General features: G+C 39.3%; 1 protein-coding gene across 2 annotated transcripts in view; it reads left to right on the top strand.

The window, feature by feature from the left end:
* adka (adenosine kinase a) overlaps positions 1–22,877 on the top strand; it is a 170,341-nt gene that overhangs the window by 64,083 nt on the left and 83,381 nt on the right. For both annotated transcript variants that reach the window (XM_016294210.1, XM_016294211.1), the window contains exon 5: positions 21,771–21,943. In XM_016294210.1, coding sequence (XP_016149696.1) covers positions 21,771–21,943 — 173 coding nt within the window. The remainder of the gene's footprint in view (positions 1–21,770; positions 21,944–22,877) is intronic.

The following is a 22,877-nucleotide window of genomic DNA, read 5'->3' as shown; positions in this document are numbered from 1 at the left end:
TCTCTCTCACTCACTCACTCACTCACTCTCTCTCTCACACACACACACACACACACACACACACACACGATGCACAAAATTCCACTTTTGAACAGTCAATAGCAAATACTTAAACTTATAACAAAACAGTAGCTGATTCACAAGCGCCAGATTGTCATAGCAAAGTCAGAATTTCCTTCTCTCCTAGAGTTCACGAAACGGTCATCCATAAAATGCATTGCTGTTCTGTTCTAAGTAATCTTAAAGATTCCTAAATGCGTCTACTTTCGGAAGGCCAAATAAAGTGTTTTTGTTTTCGCCTAGAAACACACAGCGTCTCACTGACATGGGCTGCTTCAACACTAACTGCGGTTACTGAAACCACGCCTTCTTTCTTTGCGTGCACATTTGGGCGGCATTATGCAAATATTTCCACATAGTGACCTAGATATGTGGGGGTAAACTATTCAATAGTTATTCAAAATACATACACAATAAATGATTAAAACGTGATAGTCTAGTGTGTGGGTTACATACATGATATGGAGTTATGCATAGAAATTATTAGTTGCTCACAAGTCCTTTTAGTGTCATTTAGGTGCATGGAAAGGCCGTTTCTGTGCCATTCTGTGGATGAGGACAGGTTCTGTGAAGACCAGAGGTTAAAAGGTCTGTAAGGAATCTCAGTCTGTTCTTTGTCGTCGAGGTGGGGGAAGTCAATCCAAAGAGCTCGTGATCGTCACTTGTTTACATGGTCATGCTGTGCATCTCTGACCATTAATCTTGATTACTTGCCCCAAAATTGACAATCTCCTTGGAATTGTCAATAAATGTTCTTTTGTTTAAATGCTGTGAGCTACTCAAAGCTGCTAGTTGGTTCAGGCTTGTGGCGCCAGGATCTGATTTACGAACATCCTGTGTCTTGGGCCTCTCTGTGGAATTCAGCTCCTCGTGTTTCAACTGTTCTTTATCAAATCTTAAATTGTCTGATTCGGTCTGATACCCTACATTGTTTAATTTTTCGTGTTACATCAATTGTTCTCAGCATTGGCAAAGATCTGATTTTAGTTCCTTTAGCTCATTTTAATAGCTTAAAATCAGGCTTTCGTTTTGTGCCAAGTTGTCATATATTTTTTTACTCTTTTCAAATCTTAAAGGAATACTGTAATTCCCTCAAAAGTGAAAATTTACGTAATTCTTCTTTGGAACACAAACTATATTTTGAATGTTTCACTGTATTTTTCTCTCCGTATACTGAAAGTCACTCTGGTCCAAACAAAATTAAAACTGTGAGATATTCAAAAATGTCCTTTTTGGTGTTCCACAGAAAAAAGTATTACAGGTTTGGAAAGACATGAGGGTGAATACATGATAACAGAGTTTTTGGTGAACTATCCCTTTAAGGCTGGGTAAGGAGTTATATATTGCAGATTACGAGCCACATTTCATCCCAGAAATAATATTATTTCCATATGACATTGAAAAGTTTATTTTTCCAACCTGACTGCTTGCAGCAGCAAACAAGATGGATGCCAGAGTCTTCAGGCTCCTTCAGAACATAAACTGTCAAGGTAATTGCAAGTTTTATAGAAATGTTGCTCCTGCATGCCATTAACCTGTGAAGTGATCCGTGCTGCCATTGTTTTGATTGGTATCATCCCAGGCAATAAAGGCTAAGTTTCCACTGCCAATTAGATGTTTAAAATCCAACTGTTAGCTTTTTTTATTTTTTTAATATATAATCACCCAGCTTGTCTGTCTCGGCCGGTTTATATTATAGTGGTGCTGTTAAATTCATGCCTTGTTAGCTTGCACTAATAAACACACAGCTAACGTCATGCTGATTTACCTGTCAGCTCGTTCGTCTTGCTTGCATCGCTGACTCATCATTAGCATACGAGTTGAATTACCAGTAATTTGACTTGTGAATGATGCTTAGTGTTCTCTAATTGCTGACATGATTTATTAATTAATTACTTGGGTCAGGGTTCAACTAGCCTTCAGATTACTGATCTGCAAAGTTGAGTTTAGTTGCAGACATGCTTCAGTTTGTCTGTCATTGAAACCTATACCAAACTTTCCAAAATGTGCTTCTTTTTGAGAAGATCTTTTTGTTAGAAAAAAAGAAGAAACATTTGGACAAATTAATTGCCATTCACTCGATTTGTAGATGTTGGCAACCCGGCGTGGACGTTCGGGCCCAGGGATATTACAGTACAGAGCAGGAGTTGCTTCTAGACTTCCCATAGAGACGGCCCTCCACACTCAAACCTAATTAAAGTGAAGGCAGTATGCTTTACAGCGCTCTCCATAATTCATAAAAATCGGCATGCCGCTCGGGGAGAGCCTGCCATGCTTTCTGGGATGTTTGACGACCTCTGTTTGTCTAAGTGACAGGAGGAGGGAGAAAAGGGGGGCTGAGAAATTAGACCGGAATTAGCATAGCAATAGCTCTAGTTGTGTGCGAACACAGGAGCATCTCCGGCATGCTCTTGAAAAGAAAAGGAAGGTCGTATTTTGATTGGCGGCTGAGATTGGTGAGGTGCAGCTGTGCTGAGATCAGTGCCAGAGCATCTCTGGAGACCTACAGGAGGTCTGCTGAGGAAGCAGGTCACCCTGTGACAAGCTGCAATTGCAACTATATTTGTCTTTAAAAAAGAGAGTGTGTGAGAAAGAGAAATGGTAGCGTGCACCCTGAACAGGTGTTACTGTGTTGTCTCGTTGTTTTGATGCATTGCCTTTGCTGTACAGAGCTACTTCTGTACCTGCTTTGCCTCCCACAAGAGCTTCTGTTTAGTTGCTTGTAAGGGTCTGGGGGTCTCGTCCAGGCTTGTTGCCTGATTGCCTTTTTTTTTGCGTGTTATTTGCAATGTTTGAAGTTGGGGAAATAGGTTTGCATTATGTTTTAGGGCTGCCGAGATAACTTCATTTAATTATTCATTGTTCTTTGTCAATGTGATTTGCTGATTACAGCCCATTTTCAGTAATGTGACACAAGTGGGCAGGTTTGTATCCATAAAGAATCTGTTGGATGATAAAAAGTGTCTGTTACATATGAGATTGGAATCAGACTGAATGTGAGAGGTCACTAAAACAATAATCATAGCTATTTAGTTGTTCAATAACATTTATCCAGTAGCTTGCTCAGTTTAAGCGAAGTTGCTTCAGAGGAAAAACAAGTTATGGATCAAGTTATAAGTTAAGGATTACAAAGTCAAACATACTCATTGTTCACAATTTGATCACTAAAGTGCATTAAGTAAATAAATGGGGTCAAATCAATTTTGATGCTGTTAGTTTTAATAATACATTATTTTGATTAGTTAATAACTCCAATTAAAACTGTTCCTTATTTCTAAATAGTCCTAAATGTCTGCTAGTTTTAATGTGATCAGTGACACATTTTATAAATGTTATTTTCTTAAAGAGGAATTAAATGCAATTAAACAATGGAATTTGCGTAGGCGCACATTTCAGCAAAACTCAATGTTTAACCACAAAATTGAGGTAAATCTTGATTATTTAAATGTACAGTAAATAGTATAGCCTTTGTTCATATAAATTATACACAGTAACTAACTATACTGTATGTATGTATGTATGCATGCATGTTGTTTTTTAATTTTATTAAAAACAATAACAAACAATTGTGACTAAAGCCTATTAATGTTTGTCTGGTCAGAGCGACAGGGCAAATAAAAATGTGAGTATATATTTATAATACTGCATACCGATAAGTACAACCCCACTTAAAGTGCTGTCTGTGCAGATAAGAAGCATCTGCTTTGTGCTCAAGCCTCCAGTATATTAACCCCTGTTGTAAATTAACTCAGTATAAACTAAACTGAAATAACCTTTAGATTGGCCCATGATTCTGTTATTCTTTATGGCTTACTAAAACGGTGTTCATCTGCCAAATGTTTTACTTTGCTCTGTTCCAAGTGATTCTGCCACATTAGACTGCTAGTAGGATAAAGTATGAATGTATGATTGATTTCATACTCACATCATTGTCTAATATGTACTTGTTGAGCTCTTTTAATTTGTAAGAGCAATCAAGTAATCAAATGTGATCTCAATAGTCTTTGTGATGGCTAATCTGCACTTTATTCAGCAGGTAGCGTGTGTGCTTTTTAGAGGTGGGTGTAGTTTCTTCATGCCAATCATGAGTGCCGGTGGAGCAGCCGTGGATTCCTGCGGTGGGCAGCTGTTTGTTATTCTTCTGTACTGCTCTTTAAGGAGCGGCGGGAGGTAGAGATGTGGGCTCTAATCATTAGCACATTAGCCTAACACAAATACTCTGGTGTGGGTGTGTATGAGAGCACGAGGGAGATTAAATCATTAGAGATTTGCTTGCTGCTTTTCTTAAGCAGTTTTAATGAATGAGACCCCTTGATTATAGCTTAAACTAGCGGTGCAGTGCAGAGTAGTAAACTCAGGCAGAAGCAGTGTTGTTGGGCAGTGCCCCGAGGCTGCTGCCATGCTGAGAAGGAGCCGCTCGTAGCAGGATTTGCCACTGATAAACAGTACATCATGCTTTTGACTGACAAGTAAAAGTGACTGGATTTGGCTCCATAATTAATCCTGACCTTGATACGTGTCGAATGCACAGTGTGCTAAAAAGAGGACAAAAGGAAAAGAACATGCATTGAATAAATGCAACAGTGAAATAATTTTAATTGACTAGGATAGTCGCCCAGCAGGGGGATTCAAGACGCTTGGTAATTTTCTTTGTTTGTTTGTGAAATCGTATCCCCTTTTGAATCCGTATTGTTCATTACTGGTCCGAATTGTGCCATGGAGCGGGAAGCTCCTCAGATGAATATTTCATGATGAGCTGTGAAAACTTGCAGAAGTAAAATTTGGCCTGACAAGAAATGATGGCCCACAAGGTCATCATTGAAATGATATTAAACAAGTAGTTGTTGTGCTGCAGCTGTTTGTTTGAATCTCAGACGGATCTGAGCAGGAGAATTTGTTATTTTTTTTAGACCGATAGTCTTCGATTTTAATTTTCAGACTAGGCCACGTAGATTATATTCAACACAGTACAATGAAATACATTGAATACAAAGAATTTCCACGGGCAATTGAAAGTATGACCTTCATAAATGCAGCTATCAGTGAAGCGTGCAGCATAACTAGTACTTTGAAAATATAAAATTTCTCCTTTTTATACACTTCCTTTATGCTGCACTGTCAATGTTGGAATGTTTTATCAGACAGACGATTTAAAACTAATAGATTTTTTTTGTGTGCCCAGTGAATGCTCATGGGAATCATATATTGATTTCTGTGTGTGAACGCCAAACTCGAGAAGAATTACAGCTACCCAAATTTTAAAGCCTCTGCCAGTCAGCTCAAGTAGTTAAAGTTGGACGGCGCGTGGCTTCGTCATTCCCAGGTGTGCTGGATAATATCTCCGGCACCCAAAAGTGTCGAAAAGAAGCGCAGCGCAGCGCAGCACAGCACAGCACAGCACAGCACAGCCCCGCCGGTGTTTGCGTAGCGCTACCGCTGCGTTTCACTCGACTTGCCAAAGCTAACAGGGGCTGGATGTGGAGAGGTAAATTTGCCAACGTTAACTTGGATAAACAAGCTTTTCATTCAAAGACGACCTTCTCGCTGTAATCTCAGGCAGGGCTGTCAGGGCCTGGCCCCTCTCTTCCTGGATCTCTTGCTCAGGTTTTTAACAAGAACCCAGGGGTCTGAAAGACAGGGAGAAACCGAGTGGGTTTTTTCATGGGGGAAGTCAAGTCAAATGAGAGGGAGTGAAGACCTGGAATGATCTGCATCTCAGATGCCACGACTCGATAAATCAGTTTGGGGCCCCAAGTACGATGGGATAATTGAATTGTTTTGGTATGGTTGTCCTGAAGTGAAATATGCATTAAATGTCTCTCTTCCTCTGTCTGTCTGTCTTTCTCTTTACTTTTTTTTTCTTTTTTCTGGGTGGGGTAGAAGGGCTGAAATCAGAGCCAGCAGTTGGCTTCGGGGAAGCTTCTTTTGGCCCTTAATGCCGGGACCTGCGGGAGCCATTATAAAGCAGAATTCACATTTTTGCATTTTCAAATGGATTTAACTGTAGGGCTCAGTCCCCAGCGCTGACCCTGTTAACATTCTGCCTTGTCTGGGAACGCGTAGAGCGGGCCAACCTTTACAGGCTCCGTTGCTGCTCTGGAGCAAGAGGTGTTGCGTTTGGCAAGCGAAGAGGGCGTTTGAGAGACTGCTTTATAGGCGCAGAAATACATCTGCCACAGTCCTTAGTGTGTCTATTATTCTATAGTACATTAATGGTCTGGAGAGGAATCATTTCCTGAGTGTAGTTAACTACATGCTTAGAGAAACCTTACCCAAAGCTGGGGATTGAGAGGACCTAATGGCCTAGTTCCCAGCCCTGGCCGCTCTCCTCAGGTTCTGTTACAATACAGTTACAGTCTGCCCAGTCAGAATGGCCTTGATTTATCACCTTGATTAGATTTATGGCACACAACGCAGGGCAAAACAACCTACTTGCCTTCTGTTCCAAAGCGTATAGCGTGTGAGACTCATCCGTGATTTGAACCCTTGCTTAACCCAGTTCTTTCTTCAAGGGAACCACAAACCTTAATTATGGGGTTTGCTATGCTTTTGAGGTTTGCATAGCTATCGGTACAAATTAGCAGAGATAAAATCATGTTTTTATAGGATTTTGTAGCGCATAACTGGGTTTGTCTAAGAAGGTCACAAATCACGGCTCCTTCTCAGTCAAGATCTGTCTAACGCCGAGAAGCTATTGTTAGAAAATAAATAAAGAAGCACTGATTGTTTCAGTTAGTTATCAATAAGCAGAACGTACATCAGTACATCGCTGCATATATGAATACATTCGGCCTTGAGATCCTAGTTTGTTTAATTAAATTCACAGTTTAATAAAGAATGACCAAGCTTTTCTGGACTGAATGCTGTGTAATTATGTTTTTATCCATTCCAGTGAGCATTGAACTGACAGTGCTTGGTTGGAGGTGGTAAATAAGTGCGTTTTCAAAGAGAGTCAGCTATTCAGCTATTTTATAAATCCAACACCAAGTGCAAAAGTACAGTATAGTCTACTTTCCAAACTGTCGCAGATGGGTTTTGGGGGCTTAGACTTTTTTTATTTTTTTATTTTTTTTAGTATTATAATGCAACAAATTTTGTGACATCCTGCCGTGCATGTCTGGTGTTAGCATCTCATTTAGAATTTAATTGAGAATGGCTTTTAAATTTAAATTCAGCTTTGAATTTGAAATGCAGTAGCAAAGTGGATGCAGAATTGAAATTTAAGTTGCAATTTCAATGCAGGGATGTAGTACTGAAATTCAAATAAACTACTACACAAGCAAAGTTTGTCCGAAAGGATGCATAAATAGATGCTAATTGAAAATACTATAGAAATGTTTTATATAATTTATACATTTCATCATAATAAGGTGAAAGGACACTTAATTTCATATAATATATTACGTGTACTGATTTTCCTTTCATTACAATTACAATACAGCAATAAATAATTTTCCTGTCATTCACTTTTTTGTAGTTGTGGTCAATTTAAGTGAACCAATTCTTCAATTTACTTCAACCTTGGTTAGAACTGAAGAAAATCGTACCTTTTGGTTGAGTTTACTTATTCTCTTATTTATTTACTTAAGCTCTGCCCATACTGTCGCACTCAAAGGGGGCAATCGAGACAGCTTGGTAATGGCACCCTTATTTTTCACCAGAGTGGGGCTGTTTTATTTATCAGGCCAGTATTTATGGAGATTAAAAAGAAGAGTTGGGCCGGCTCTGCTGTAGTGGAGTGAGGAATCTGGAGTTCTATCGGTCTCGTAAATCAGACACTCGCTCATGTCTCAGTCATCTCAGCCGCCAGATATGAGTCTTACTGCTCTCCATTAAACCCCCACAGATGTTTCCAGGCCTGGCAGGGGGGTCGAGCGGGGGTGAGATTATGTTGCTCACAGCAGAGACATGTAATCGCATACACACAGCTGCTAGTCGTTCCTTAATGTTGTAGCTGCTCAACACTTTATTGTTCCACACTCACACACATATACAGTGGGGCAAATAAGTATTTGATACATTGCTGATTTTTCAAGTTTTCCCACTTACATATATATATATATATATATATGTGTATATATATATATATATATATGTATGTGTGTGTGTATATATATATATATATGTGTATATGTATATATATATATGTATGTATATATCCCTGCTTGTCACTCATCTGTTTTCTCTTTTTATATCTCTACCTGTACAGCACAAAGACGTCCAAGGTCCTTTTTTCTCAATTCAGCATTCAGTTAGGCGAGTATCAATAATGAACGAAATAAAAACAGGACTCATGTTCATCTTTGAATAAAAGATTGTAATGCGTGCATTTAAAAAATGCATTCATTAACTCCGGCGTCCAATTTTCTCCTGGCTTGTTTTCATTCTTTGGATAAATTGATAATTTCCTGTCATGTTCTTGTCAGACTGTGAGGGGTGTAAAACTGGCTTTTGTTGCTTTGCAAACCCTTGCGGCACTGTGAGGTCAAAGGTCACTCTGCAATGCCTCTGATCCCGTAGCTCGGTTTGAATGGAGTGCTGCCTGCAGCTTTTGAAAGGCTCTTTCTTTCTCAGAGGAGGGAGAGGGGGGGTCAATTTGTGCCGATAAAAGAACACAAAGCAACAGAGCAATGAACAGCCCTGTCAGACAGGGGAGTTTATTAACATGCCATGAATTGCACTAGAGTGGCTCCTGGACTTCTGTTTCAGAATCAAGCTGCAGGGCTTGGGAAAGACAAACAAGAGCTCAATGAATCTGTTTGGTGTTCAAGCCCCCGAGCCACTAATACCATCATACACAAACAGTTTTTGAAACCTTTTATGGGAGTTCATTTGCCATCAGTTAACATCCAGTTTGATGCAGACACACACACACCACCCAGTAAGAGAGTGGTCTCGGTCATGCTACAGCATTAATAAACATGACACATGCATGAATACACATCGCATTATGGAGATCAGTGTTAAAATGTTTCTAATACTATGTATTTTTTTTATTTTTTATTTAGTTGTATTTTATTTTGCCATAAAATAATAATATTGTGAATATTTCAGTACAGTGCTTGGCCCTTATGCACATTAGTACTTAGTACATTAGAATGAGGTAAAGGGGAGTAAACCATTTTTGTGTTAAACCATACCTTTAAGACACGTACACATTCTTATTCACCTCCCCTGTTTCTCACATCCTCTCTTTCTCACCCATCACCCCCCCCCCCCCCCCCCCCCCCCCCCCACATCTCTGTTACTAGCGCCATGTCCCAGTACGCCACTGATCTTTTCCCTATGGGCGTCTGGCATGTGCTGGAGATCAAAGCAGAGTGTCAACCCAAGGTTCAGGAGCAAAACCAATTCACCTGCAGCTCCGTCTGGGCAGGGGGAAGTTTCTGTCGCTTTCTCACACTCTCTCCCCTTCCTTCCTCCCTCACCCCGCAGACAGGATTAGCCTCCTGTGCGTCATGGTCCTGGACCGAGAAGCTCTAAGCACCATTTTACGACCAGATATAAACTAGCCATAAATTGTCCGGTGGGTTTCACAACCTCTCGCTCTCATATTAACGAGAGATGGAGAGAGACGAGTCTCCCACGAACACCACCCAGACTATGCCCCCGTTGAGAGCGCCAACTTGCAGGACACCCAATAGAAAGAGTCCATTGTGACGGATCATTGTGCGTCAGCCCCGGCAGCACGGGCTTGTTTGTCTTATGAATAATTCAACAGGCCTCCCCAGCACTAAACAACAGAGGCCTGTACTGTATGTTTAACCAGTTGGGTAGGGAAAACCAGTATGTTTGTCAGATAAACTCTACATGGCCTTGATGTGCAAGCGGTCTGTTCGGCCGCGTCTGAAAGGTTACTCTGGGAAATGGGCCTCCGTTGGTGCCTCTGATCTGATCTCTCAGCTGATAGCACCGGGTGGTTCCCTACAAGTATATATGTGTGTGTGTGTGTGTGTGTGTGTGTGTGTGTGTGTGTGTGTGTGAGTTGCATTGAAAAGAAGAGAGTCAGACCGGATGGTGTCATTTACACTGTGCTACCGCAGTGTTCAAAGACACTGGTAAACTAACTCCATTCTCTCTCCCAAGCCCTTGTCTGAAACACGACACCGTACAGTCACGCTGGAGGCCACCGCCCTGGCCAAGAGGGGAAGTTGCGTTCACAGGCTCTCACAGAGACCTGCTCTCTCCTCTCTGAGGATGCTTTCACACTGGGGCTTTTGACCATGGCTTGACTGTGGTTTGTTAGGTTGGTTTGAAAGTTGCTCTCTTACATCACCAGCAAACCGCACTCAAGTCCACTTGAAAATGGTGATTTGGGAAACTTTTGGTGTGGACTCCAGTACTGTATTCAATGAGTATGAACACAGCCTGCCTAGAGTGAACTTCTATTGATTACATATGATTAGCCTATAATGCATTTTCTGTTGCTGCTTCTTTCCACAGAAACTGGATTAAGCTCTTTGTTTCTATTGCATTACATTTGCAAATCTGCTGAGTATTAATAGTAAAACCTAAAGTACACAAACACGATTAAAACAGTAAAGGCCAATTCACACTGCACAGACAAACGGCAACAAATACCAACAAACAAGTCTGTCGGGAGTTTGTTGGATCAGTGTGTTACCCCTGTTGGCGTCTGTTGGCGTTGGTCGGAGTTTTTCATCTGACTGAACATGCTTAATCGGACTTGGGTTGTGGAATGTCTGAGCAGTGTGAGATGATTTTTCCACCTGTTTCCTGTATTGTTATTTAGCTATATATTATTTAGGGGTTGTGTTGTGTTGTTTCTGTTCTCAGACCAGACTGCTACAAATCAACCTTTTTGGAATAAGAAATGTTTATATGTACAAATGTAATTGCATTATTAATAGTCTTTATAGTGAGAGAGAATAGGGTAAACGTACCTATTAAGCTCACGTATCCATTAAGCACACTTCCATATTTGAGCTCAGATTATAAAAAGAAAAAAATAATCTATTATCATACTTGATGTCTTAACCAATTTATGTGTTTGTTACTACATACCTCCTGTAAAAGTCAATCAGATCATTGCACATTGAGATATGGGTCTCCATGTGTTTACACTGTCTGGGGGCCATTTTGAAAGCTGTCTGAAAACTTTCACCAAAATGTTTTTCTTTCCAGTTAGAGAACTTTACTTAGCATGTGCTGAATAGGTTTCAGACATTTATTGTGCTATAGTTGCCTGCAGTATTCATTGCTTATATGGATGTCGTGATGACACAATCATAATTCAGTTCAGAATCAGATATTAACAGAGACCTGCAGGGATAGAGGATGGTGAAACTCTGGTTCTGAACAAGCAGTAAAACCCAGTATGAAAACGGCCTGCATTCCTGCACATTACCCAGCAGCTCTGTGCGTGCATGTGTGTGTCCCTTGATTGTTACGTTAGATTGCTCTAAAACTACCACTTATTGGGATGGTGTGGGCACTGCAGTCGCACAAGCAGCTTATGTAATGAGACATTTTTACCCCTCTCACTTTCCCCCTCCGTCTCTGTCTGCCTGCACTCTGAGAAAATTAGATGGTGCCGAAATGCCTGGGATTACAGGGAAGCATGGCTGCGTGTTTATGTTGCTCCCCAGGCTGTGGATGGGAAAAGATGAGATCTGTATGTTCGACTTGTCGCCAGAACTGCTGTGTTTCTCTGGAATAGGGAGGGATGTGCAAAATTACATATTTTCAAAATTAACTAGTCGGTGGGTTGCATGAAATACTAGTCAGCTAGTCAGTCTCAAGAAAGCCCTCGCTCTATCTATCTATCTATCGTTCTATCTATCCATCCATCTATCATTCGTTCTATCATTCATTCTATCTATCGTTCTATCTTACATTCTATCTATTTATCTATCTATCTATCTATCGTTCTCTCTCTCTCTCTCTCTCTCTCTCTCGTTCGTTCGATCTATGTATCTATCTATGGATCATTCGTTCGTTCTATCAATCTGTCTGTCGTTCTATCTATCTATTGTTATATCTATCAATCGTTCTTTCTATCGTTCTATTCAGGGTTTGTAATTAACACCCACCAACCCGCCAAATGCGGGTACAAATCAGCTGTGGCGAGTAACGCTGTCAGATCACTAGCCAATTTAGCGGGTTACTTTTTCGTAAATTATGTTCACTAATTAATTTCTTGGGGAAGTTTATGTAAGCCAAATCTGCGCAGATTTTGTGAAAATAATGCACTCGTGACTCATCATGATATAGTAAATGCAGCATCTGCGCATATCTTGCTGACTTGAACATAGATGTACTGGCCATCGGGAGCACCGGGACATTTCCGCCCTGCGTCCCAATGTGCATACTATCCACCCTATCTGCCCTAAATTGTTTTGAAAATTACTAATATCACATAGAATTTAGGATTGATAGTATGCACATTGGGACCCAGGCCCGGTGAGGCGGTCCAGTAGTGGGCCGATCGCCGAAGCGAGGGAGACCTCATATTAAGTGGTGTTTTTAAATTACAGCCCATGCGAAACTGCAAAAAGCAAATACTCCAAAAGTGTGAAGCAGTGCTACCCGGTGCATCCGCCAGTCGCGCATTAAAGCAGAGCAGGATCAGTCACAGCACAGCGCTGAGCTTACGCATTTAAATGTTTCGTTCTAATTCATTTTAATTTAAATAAGAGCCTGATTAAAGATAACTATCAATGTGTCTGTCTTATATAAATTAGGTGTTTACTATTTACAAATAGTAAAGTTCTTAAAGGGATAGTAAAACTTTTTTTTTTTTGAAAAATTATAATTGTCATCATTTAGTCAACATCATGTCATTCCAAATCTGTATGAATTAATTTCTTAACATAAAATAAGATATTTTGAGAAATGCAAGACATTTTTGTCCATACAGTAGAATCAATAGTATCATGGGTAACCCAAATGGTTTGGTAACATTCTACAAAATATCTTTTGTGTTCCCTAGAATAAAGTAAGTCATACAGGTTTGGAATGACATGAGAGTGAGGAAGTGATAAGAGCATTTATTAGCGGTAAATTTCCTGTGTTCTAGCACAAAATCAATGCTTATACTGTCAAGTGCATTTCTATGTGACAAAAAAATGCAGTAATAGTTTTTTGCAATTGCCGTGAATTCTCAGGAACTCGCACCGTGCCTACACCGGACATGACAAAATGCAACAGAACCCATTATAATCAGTGATGCTGTCTACACTGGATGTGGCGCGTCACAGCACGACAAATCCCCGACAGTAAACTGATTCCTCATTCTATTTATGACATAGGCCTAAATACTGACTTAGGGTGCTTTCACACCTGTAGATCGATTGCTTTGTTCCGAAACAGGGATTAAAATTATTACAGTGTTGCTTTTTATTCTTGGTGCAGTACGCTTTCACACGGCAATGTTTCTAAACGGACCAAATTTGTTAATAAAAGGCACACGTGAGTAAACTGTTCTCTCATTGGTCAAAGTTTCACGGTTTATTTTCCGGGATTCTACCGCTGTCACAGCTGTCATCTGTCAGGATGGATCAACAACAGCTTTGCGGGCTTATTGTTTTTTTTTTTTTTTTAGATGTCATTTTTAATGACATTCACTTCATTTCAAAAACATTTTTTAAATGCACATACTAGGAAGAAGAGCAATAAGATGGCATTATAAAATGAAAAAGTGCGCTTTGCATTTTGAACGGCGAAGACATGCTCACCCACAGACATTCACAGGTTAATTTTGAAGTATTAGCAAAAGAACAAAGCTAATGCTTTTCATGGAACTTACGTAATTACCCATTATACATTGTGATATAGCATGGTTCATTGGTACGTTACATTGGATTGCTTTTTCACTACAACCGAACCACTCCATAGTTCGTTTTCAATCGAGCCGAGACCACCTTGTTCAGGCGATCTCGGACCGATTGTTTTGGCGCGGATCCGAGCGCGATTGCCGTTTTCACATATGCCCAAACGAACCGAGCTAAGGGGGGAAACGTGCCAGGTTCCGAAACAATGGGCCAGGTGTGAAAGCATCCTTAAATTACAAATGATTTGCAACGGTCGCTTTGTCACATCCAGTGTGGACAGCCTCAAGCTGTTTGTTTACCTCTGGCATTTAAAAAATTTTTTTTAAATGTAATTGTTTTTGACTGGTAGAAGTTATGAATGGCCGGTAACTTGAAAATTTAGTAGCCAAATTGGCTGGTGAGTGAAAAAGTTCATTTCAAACCCTGGTTCTTTTGTAGGAAACTCCAATTGATTCTAATGAGTCCGTGCATTCTAAATGGTTTAAATGTTTGATTCATTTTACTGAATTGGTTCGTTCAGACAGTACTTGTAAATAAACCGTATCAAAAAAGGTTCATCATTGATTCATATCCTTGCATTTTAGGTCTGTTTTATAGTGTAATATTTAATTTATCACTGTTAACTCAGTTACATAAATTAAAGTGTGTTTTTAGTTTTTCTTTTTGTTGCATTGTGTAATGTTTTGAAATTTTAGTTGTTTTTATCCCAGAAATCTATGGCCCAATTAAATTATACATAATATAAAAATGTAATGTAGAAAGTTTGAGGCGTTCTAGTGAATCGCTTCTTCCTAAATGGTCCTTTTTTCCATTTTAATCAAGTATTTCTGGAAAAGATTAATTCTAATGAGTTTATTCTAAAACTCAGTTAGTCTTTCCTCTCATGTGAAATTATAGTGAAACAGTTTGTTCAGGAAGTTCTTATAAACACACTCAAAAAAAAAATCATAATTTTGGTTTTGTGTATTTTTGGTTGGATTATGAGTTCAAACTGATAGCTTTTGTTCCAGAAAATTTGACACTAATTAAATTATACATATTTTAATTGGATAGTTGTGTTTTAAAAGAGATTGCATTCTTAATAGTTTTAGTATAGGATAGTGTTGTTTGTAGCCTGACTACTGTAGTTTAAGCCCTTTTCTTGTTGCGTTACAATCATAATTTAAAGTAGTTTAACCAAAACCAGTTTATACCAGCTTATGTTGGTGTCTTTTTTTTTTTTTTTTTTCCAGATAGACAGTAAAAAAAGAAAAAAAAATCTAGATAAACTAGTCAATCTCACTAATCGACTAGTCTGTTCTTGAGTGACTCAACCAGCATGACCTATTCCTAGTCTGGACAGAGCGATGAAGACTCCTGACAGGCCCGCACGCATCTGATCATCCCTCGCCGAGTCGCCGGCTGTCTTCCTCCTCCGGCCCTGTCACTATGGTGAGGATGTCACATGGAAGTAGCCCAGCGGTGGGAGGTGTGAAAGAGAATGTCACAGACAGCAGTCCAAATATGACACCATTGGCAGGGGGCACACGGGGGGGAAATGGCACACAACACCTCACTAAGCCACCTGAGCGTGAAATAAAGCAGATAAGAGAAACTGACCAGATGTTTCGCTCCACAGGGGGACGCAAAAGTAAACGGCTGATAGAACGCTGAAGTCCTGAGCTTGTTAGCCTATTGAGAGAGCCGAGACTTGAGTCCTAGAGCGATGATTGATTTAATAGAAGCAGACAGTGCTCATCATTGTCAATCACAGTGATGGGCCGCTCTCTCTTCCTCTCCTGTCTCATTCTGTCTCTCGCTCTTCTTATTTTTTTATTTATTCGTTTGCTCCTCTCTCTCTCCCTCCTGAGCTTTGGTGCCAGGCTGGGCAGGCTCTGATGGGCAGACGGCGAGTTGTCTTCATTATAATGCCTTTATTTATTCATGTGTCTGCGGCCAGTGACAGCCGTGCCTGTGCACAGCTCTCCTCTCTGTCTGCGTCCTTAGAGATATGACTCATTTTCATTTCTCTCCCTCTTTCTGCTCACATCATTCTCTCTTCTCTGTCAAGTGCTGCTTTCAGTTAGCTTCAAAACTGACACGCGAACGCACAACACGCATCAGTCACATCCAGCGGCCCACGTCAGCGCACAGAAGGTATGCGTCAACATTCGGCGGAAGAATCACTCGACGTGGCCAGCTCGTGTGGGCCAGATTGCCTCATGACCACTTTTGGGAGGCCAGTGCAGGCTATCTATTTCGGTTCGGTCTATAAATAGCCGTGCTGCGGTTTTTGTCAGTTTGATAAGCTTGTAATTGGAGTTGCATCCATCAGGTTACAGAGGGCTTTTAATCCTGAGACGTGTTGGCTGGGCTCTGGAACTGGTTCTGGCTGAGTTTCAGGTTAAAGAGCATTCACCACCATTGTTTAAGCCTGGGTTCACTGAGCTAAATGCTATTAGATTATTAGAGTGTGTCAAAAGCAAATTAATCTAATTTTGCCTTTCCATAGCTCTGCCAAACAGTCAACCTTAATCAGGCATTGTGTTCAGACTTCCTTTTTAAGCCCCTGGCATGAGGTACGTCAGGTTTTTCTTAGGATTATGGTTCAAAATTAGGTTATGTCGCTCTTTCACCTGAATTAGCGCAGTTTGTTGGGATTTTACAGCTCTGCTGTGGTTAGTAGTCAGCCTCTTTGTGGTATAGATCAAAAGAGAAGGCGTGATTATGAAACAGATCACTTCACTCTAGGCTCTTAGGGGTTTTTTTCCATGTGCTTCGATACATCAGAACCTGGTGGGCTTCTGTTATGGAGCCAAGTGTTTGGCAGCGCTGTGCTTGGGGCCGTCAGCGGACGCTCTGATTGTCCTCTGGCAAATGAGGGATAACTGCAGCAAGCATGTGACAGAGAGGAGAGGCAGCTGGCGGATGCAGGGATACGTGCTGGGTCACCTCCCCAAGCAAAAGCCCTCACATCTGTAACAATTAATGCTTCAGGAATTTAAAGAAATATCATAGTCATAATTAGAAATGGAAATTGTAAAGATTTTAATCATTCTGGTTCTTTGTTTCATTTTGGAACTTTTGAAGAAGAATTATCTCCCTTGTTAAATCATAGGATTTTTTTTTCTCTAGGCTCTTAGGGTTTTTTTTCCATGTGCTTCGATACATCAGAACCTGGTGGGCTTCTGTTATGGAGCCAAGTGTTTGGCAGCGCTGTGCTTGGGGCCGTCAGCGGACGCTCTGATTGTCCTCTGGCAAATGAGGGATAACTGCAGCAAGCATGTGACAGAGAGGAGAGGCAGCTGGCGGATGCAGGGATACGTGCTGGGTCACCTCCCCAAGCAAAAGCCCTCACATCTGTAACAATTAATGCTTCAGGAATTTAAAGAAATATCATAGTATGGGTCATAATTAGAAATGGAAATTGTAAAGATTTTAATCATTCTGGTTCTTTGTTTCATTTTGGAACTTTTGAAGAAGAATTATCTCCCTTGTTAAATCATAGGATTTTTTTTAAAATAAATAAGTATTATTAACTAACTATACATTGAAGAATAGTTCCAAAGAAATAAACAAATGTGGTCATATCCACTAGGTTAAAATGTTTGGTAAGATTTTGTTTTTGAAAGAAGTCTCTTATGCCCAGCAAGGCTTTAATTGATCACAAATACAGTAAAATGGTAATATTGCAAAATATTATATTCTGCTTGTTTTAATGTTTTAAGATATCATTTATTTCTGTGATGGTAAAGCTGAGTTATTAGCAACCATTACTCCAGTCTTCAGTGTCACATGATCCTTCAGAAATCATTCTAATATGCTGATTTAGAGCTTCAGAAACATTTCTAATTATTAATGTTGAAAACAGTTGAGCTATTTGATATTTTTGTAAAAACCATTTCGTCACCTTGGAATTATAAGGTTCTATGACATTTTTGTCAATTTAGTTATTCACGTATTCTTATTCTGTGACTTATTTACGTTGTGTACATTTTGAGACTTTGTTATTCAGAAAACAAAGAAAACAAAGTATATGGAATGTAAAAACTTTGAAACTCTATATCTCAAAATCACTCAGAATGCAGATAGAACCATATATTTCCAAGGTGGTGAATTTTGTAGGATTATCCTCTTACTTAATCTTACTGACCCCAAATTTTTGAATGTTAGTGTACATTTCATTCATTTATTTTTATAACATGCTGTTGACTAAACTCAAGTAGTGTGTGTAATTGTATTTGTTTGAGTCACTAAAACAAATGAATCATAAGAGTCATACCTCTCTAGTCACACGGAGGTGAATCAAAAGTCATATTGCACTGTTTGTTTTGATGTGGAATAAGAACTGGTCTCACTTCCTTTTCATAGATTCAATTAAAAACTTAAGCCTAGTCAAAAGAAACAAATGTAAATATTTTAGATATTTAGAAATGTAAAAAGTTAAAGATATTTATGACCACAGAATTGCCCACTAAGCCTCATGGACAGTTTTGGAGTATGGGATCATTTTTATTTACTGTGGCATGTGTGCATGTACTGATTTCTGTTTTATTCCTGTAATGGCCTAATCTGACTCTACCTGCTATGCTGTAGTCTTAATGTTAAAATAAAAAAAAAGTATTTTCCATACGATCAGCAAATTTTGAGAGAACGTCAGCATTTTACATAATTTATGTTTTTGTTTGCATGTTTCTCTTCACTTCCCCAAACAACCCTAATGTATGTATGCGTACAGTACCGTCTGAGTGCGTGAGAGTATTTGCTTACGTGATCATGTGCAGCCACATTATGTCAGAGCCGGGCTGTGTGCTCCAGGCCGGGGGGCTCAACGCAGCGGGAGACACTGCTGTTTAATTTCAGAACTTCATCCCCCTCCGTAATGAAGCTTCCCTCACGCACATTTGCTCACACCCTGCCAGTGCTGCTGGCGAGTAATTGGGATGTGACCGAGCATGAATATCCCTTACGCCTGCCGCAGACCGACCTCCCCGCGACCCTGCAGATAGCTCTTTGTCTTAATGGACATATCATCTTTTATTTAGATCTCCATTTGAAAGTAATTGTCAGCAGGAGGGGGTTATTGCAGTAGATGGAGACGAATAGACTGGTGTTTCACAGCAGACCTCTTTGATTGGCTGCAGTTTTTGGCTGGCTTTGATTATGCGAGTCGGAACAAAGGTGTGTGCTGTGCCAAACTGTTTTTGGAGGCTTATTAGAAGCACCACCCCGACCCCATCCTTCCTAATCAGCTGCTGTTGGAGTTCTGCTGTCTCTAAAACCATCAAAGATGTATGCGTGTATCTTTTGAATTGCAATGCTGACACGTATGTGTTTAGACGTCTGTTTTACAGTTTACACCATTAATTCTTTTTTCACCCAAGGTTTAACATCAAGATGAGTAACGCTCTCCAGGTGCAGTTAAAATCCAATGCACTGTGTCTCATGGGAGTGTTGTTGTCTGTAAGGCTTGGGTCTGTACACAGCAGCAGCAGGAATCATGGGAAATTATCTCAGAAAATCTTAGATTCAGCAGGGATGATCAAAGAGAGTTAAGCATTTGCTCATTGAGTTATCACGATTGATATATTTCCACCATCAGAGGTGGATGCTTTTTGATTTTAAAGTGACTTTACTTTCTGAACGCATGTTCCTGGTCTTTTTGAGCTATAAAAAGTATTCAACCACCTGTGAACTTCCATGTTTGTTGTTTTTGCAGCAGTATATCACACTGAACTTAAAGAGGTAGTTCACCCCAAAAATAAATATTTTTATAAATAAATACAACAAACTATTGTAAATAATTACATTTTATTAAATCTAATACATGATTATTAGGTCTTGTGGGTTTGGAATGCACTCATGTGGGTTAGTATATAATGACAGAATTTTCATTTAATTTGGCTTTGATCCAAAATAATTACAAGTATGAATCCAAGATAACTAATTTGAGAAGTAGGCCTATTCACCTGTTTTAAACCATCACTAGTGCGACCAGTTGGTTTTAGAAGACACATCAATAAATGAAGATAACTTGTGTGCAATGAAGGGCTTTCAATTGATTTTAGTATAAGTGCGCCATCTGGAAGGTTCAATTTTGCAAGTCAATATCGTGGCAGGACTTACACCATGAACATGCTTCAAAGCTCCAAACAACTCCACAAAGAAGTAATTAAAAGGCACAAAGCAGAAGATGGATACAAGAAGATTTCCAAGTCATTGAATATCTCTTGGAGTTCATTTACATCTTTAATTAAGAAATGGGGAAGAGTATAGCACAACTGAGAAAACTTTCGATTGACAGTATATAGTAAGTAAATTGTAAAATAAAATGGATTGTGAAAGTGTTTTCACGTTGACTTTAAAGAACCTGAGGTGCCCACTGCAACATTAGCATCATCGACTGCTTTAGGATGTTTATGTCTTTTTAGCCTAACATTGAACAGACAGTACTGAACCACTTCCACACTGTAAACAGTGGTGTATTGCTCCACAGACAGACTCTTTGGTTGGAGTGATTAATTTCACATGTATACAGGTCATCTCTCCGGCAGAGCATCTCATTCACAAGGGGCCCCATCAACAGACATTGCAAGGTTGCAATAAAAGCAGCAAACGTAGCACCGTGTACTCTAATAAATCTTCAGAGGTTAAACCCCACAGCACTAAAAACCTAGAAAGACCTTTTCATCATCCCCATAAAAGTGGCAATGTCACAGTGTTTGTGGTAAGCCACCGTCCAGGGTGCTGGAATTAGTGCTCCCCTGTAATCTAGTTTAACACCGCCTACAGACAGACATCCTGTATCTCATTTCATTGTTCCATCAGTTTTTGTTAAAGTTTCACTCCATCAGAGTGGATCACTGTATATTTAGAAGCTTTTATAAGTCCAGAACTCAATGCGATATCAGTAGCGCCAGCCATCTCAGTGCCAAAAAATATGACAAGGTCTATAGATATGTGGCGATGGATACTATATTGGCAGCCATATTGCTATCAACTGATAAATGTGACTCTTTAATGTTATCCATATAGGTCAAATGGGCTGATATATTTAAGCTGATAAATTAAAGCCAAATTGCAAATGCCTATTGCTCTATACAGATAAATATGTCAGGTCTCACTGACATTTTGTTTCTTATATTTTTTTCTTCATACTAGGCCTATACTGTGCTTTTCAAATAACTGTGGGGTAAAGAAGAGCCTTTTTCCTAATCAGTCCAAATGTAAATCAATATCTAAAATCAGCCAGAGTTTAGGTCAATATATAAATATAATTTTATTCTTAATTGTCTGTAAGTGTGTATATGTTTTAGAAGTCTTTCGCAATCTACTTTTTTTTTAGCATTTTACAACTTGAGCACTACATTAAGGCACTGTCAGATAAAAATTTTGAATATTAAACCATGGTAAAATAAAACTACACGTATGTTGAAAGTAATAAAAAGAAAAAATAAAGCAGGAAAAATATTTTAAACATTTTTAAGTATTTAAAACATAAATGTAAATATTTTGAAGTTAAAGTTGTTAGTCACGCAATTGAGTTTTCATCATTAATCATTGCTGGCACTTCCCTAACAAAGACTTTATTGAAATGCTAAACGAATGACTTGCTCATTGTTCCTTGACTTAAGAATTTTTTTTTAACCCTGAAATGTATTTGTTTCTTTTCCTTATCAGTTTGCTATTACTTCCTGTTTTCACTAGTTTTTCTCTGGCAGAGTTGCACGCACAGGGCCTCTCTACCACAGTCTGTTTTGCCTTTCCAGGAATTGTCAATATATAGACAACTTCCTAGATCCTGGATATGTGATTTCCAGTCTTTTTTTAACTGTCAGATATGGAAGCTGTGTTTAGGTGTTAGAATAATTGCTTTTCCTCTTCTCTCTTTCGTTTGACTCCCCCCCCCCCACCTGCTCCATCTCTCCTTCCTCTCAGTGGATGATCCAGGAGCCGCACAAAGTGGCCACCTTCTTCGGCTGCATTGGGAAGGATAAGTTTGGGAAGATCCTTAAGGAGAAGGCAGAGGAGGCCCACGTGGACGCCCACTACTACGAGCAGAGCGAAGAGCCCACGGGGACCTGTGCTGCCTGCATCACTGGCGACAACAGGTCAGCCACCCCTTTCCTCTAGGGAGGGCCCTTATCGCTTCCTCAGGATAGCACCCCCCTGCACACACACAGTGTGCATTCACACACCCCACCTCACTATGTGTTGGGACTCACTGTTCCCTTGCCGGCTGTTCTGCTCTTTTCCGCCAGAGCTCTTGATTTATTTATTTGCCGGGGTTAGATCAGCACAGAGGTATTTTGATACACCACATGACTTGGCCCTGAAGGGTGCTAGATTCCATGACTGAGCAGATATGTGAAACTGCTTGGGCCGAATTACGTGCTGCCTACACATTTGAACGGAGCAGATTGATGTGTTTATTTAAGTGTCACTTACTATTTCTCTGCTTGCGAAGAAAATGCTATAGTAAGCATGGAAGCTTATTGACTAATCTGTAATCGTATGAACTCTGAGGATTTGTTCAAATGAACACCAGGTTTTAAGTTCTGATTGACCGCTGGCATATTTTTGGAGTGTGCTCAGATAATCTAAAAAAATATTTAAATTATATTAGGGAAAACAAATCTGGCACCATGGATATTAGGATTAGAAGTCGTAAGGAGTTTAATTATTTTGAATTTCTTTCAATGTTTGTGGTTCCTTAAGTTCATTAATGATTCTTTTAGCACTTTGTAAGAAATGTTTAGTAAAAAATAAACTAAAATACTTCCTTTTAAACAGAACAGATGTAACAAATCAGAAATAATGATTTTTTTATAATACATTTTTAATCATTTAATTCTATATTAATTAATTATTAAATGTAGTAATTTAATTGTATTCAATTTAATTGTTTAAATAAGTTCCATATTTTTGCAATTATATTTATTATACTATTATTTATATTTATTTATATTATATATGTTTACATTTTATAATGAATATATATATATATATATATATATATATATATATATATATATATATCACACA

Source organism: Sinocyclocheilus grahami, unplaced genomic scaffold, assembly GCF_001515645.1.
Source record: "Sinocyclocheilus grahami isolate Dianchi unplaced genomic scaffold, SAMN03320097.WGS_v1.1 scaffold313.1, whole genome shotgun sequence".
Taxonomy (NCBI): Eukaryota; Metazoa; Chordata; class Actinopteri; order Cypriniformes; family Cyprinidae; genus Sinocyclocheilus; species Sinocyclocheilus grahami.
Note: the sequence above shows the minus strand (reverse complement) of the source record. Positions and strands in the feature narration are given on the sequence as shown.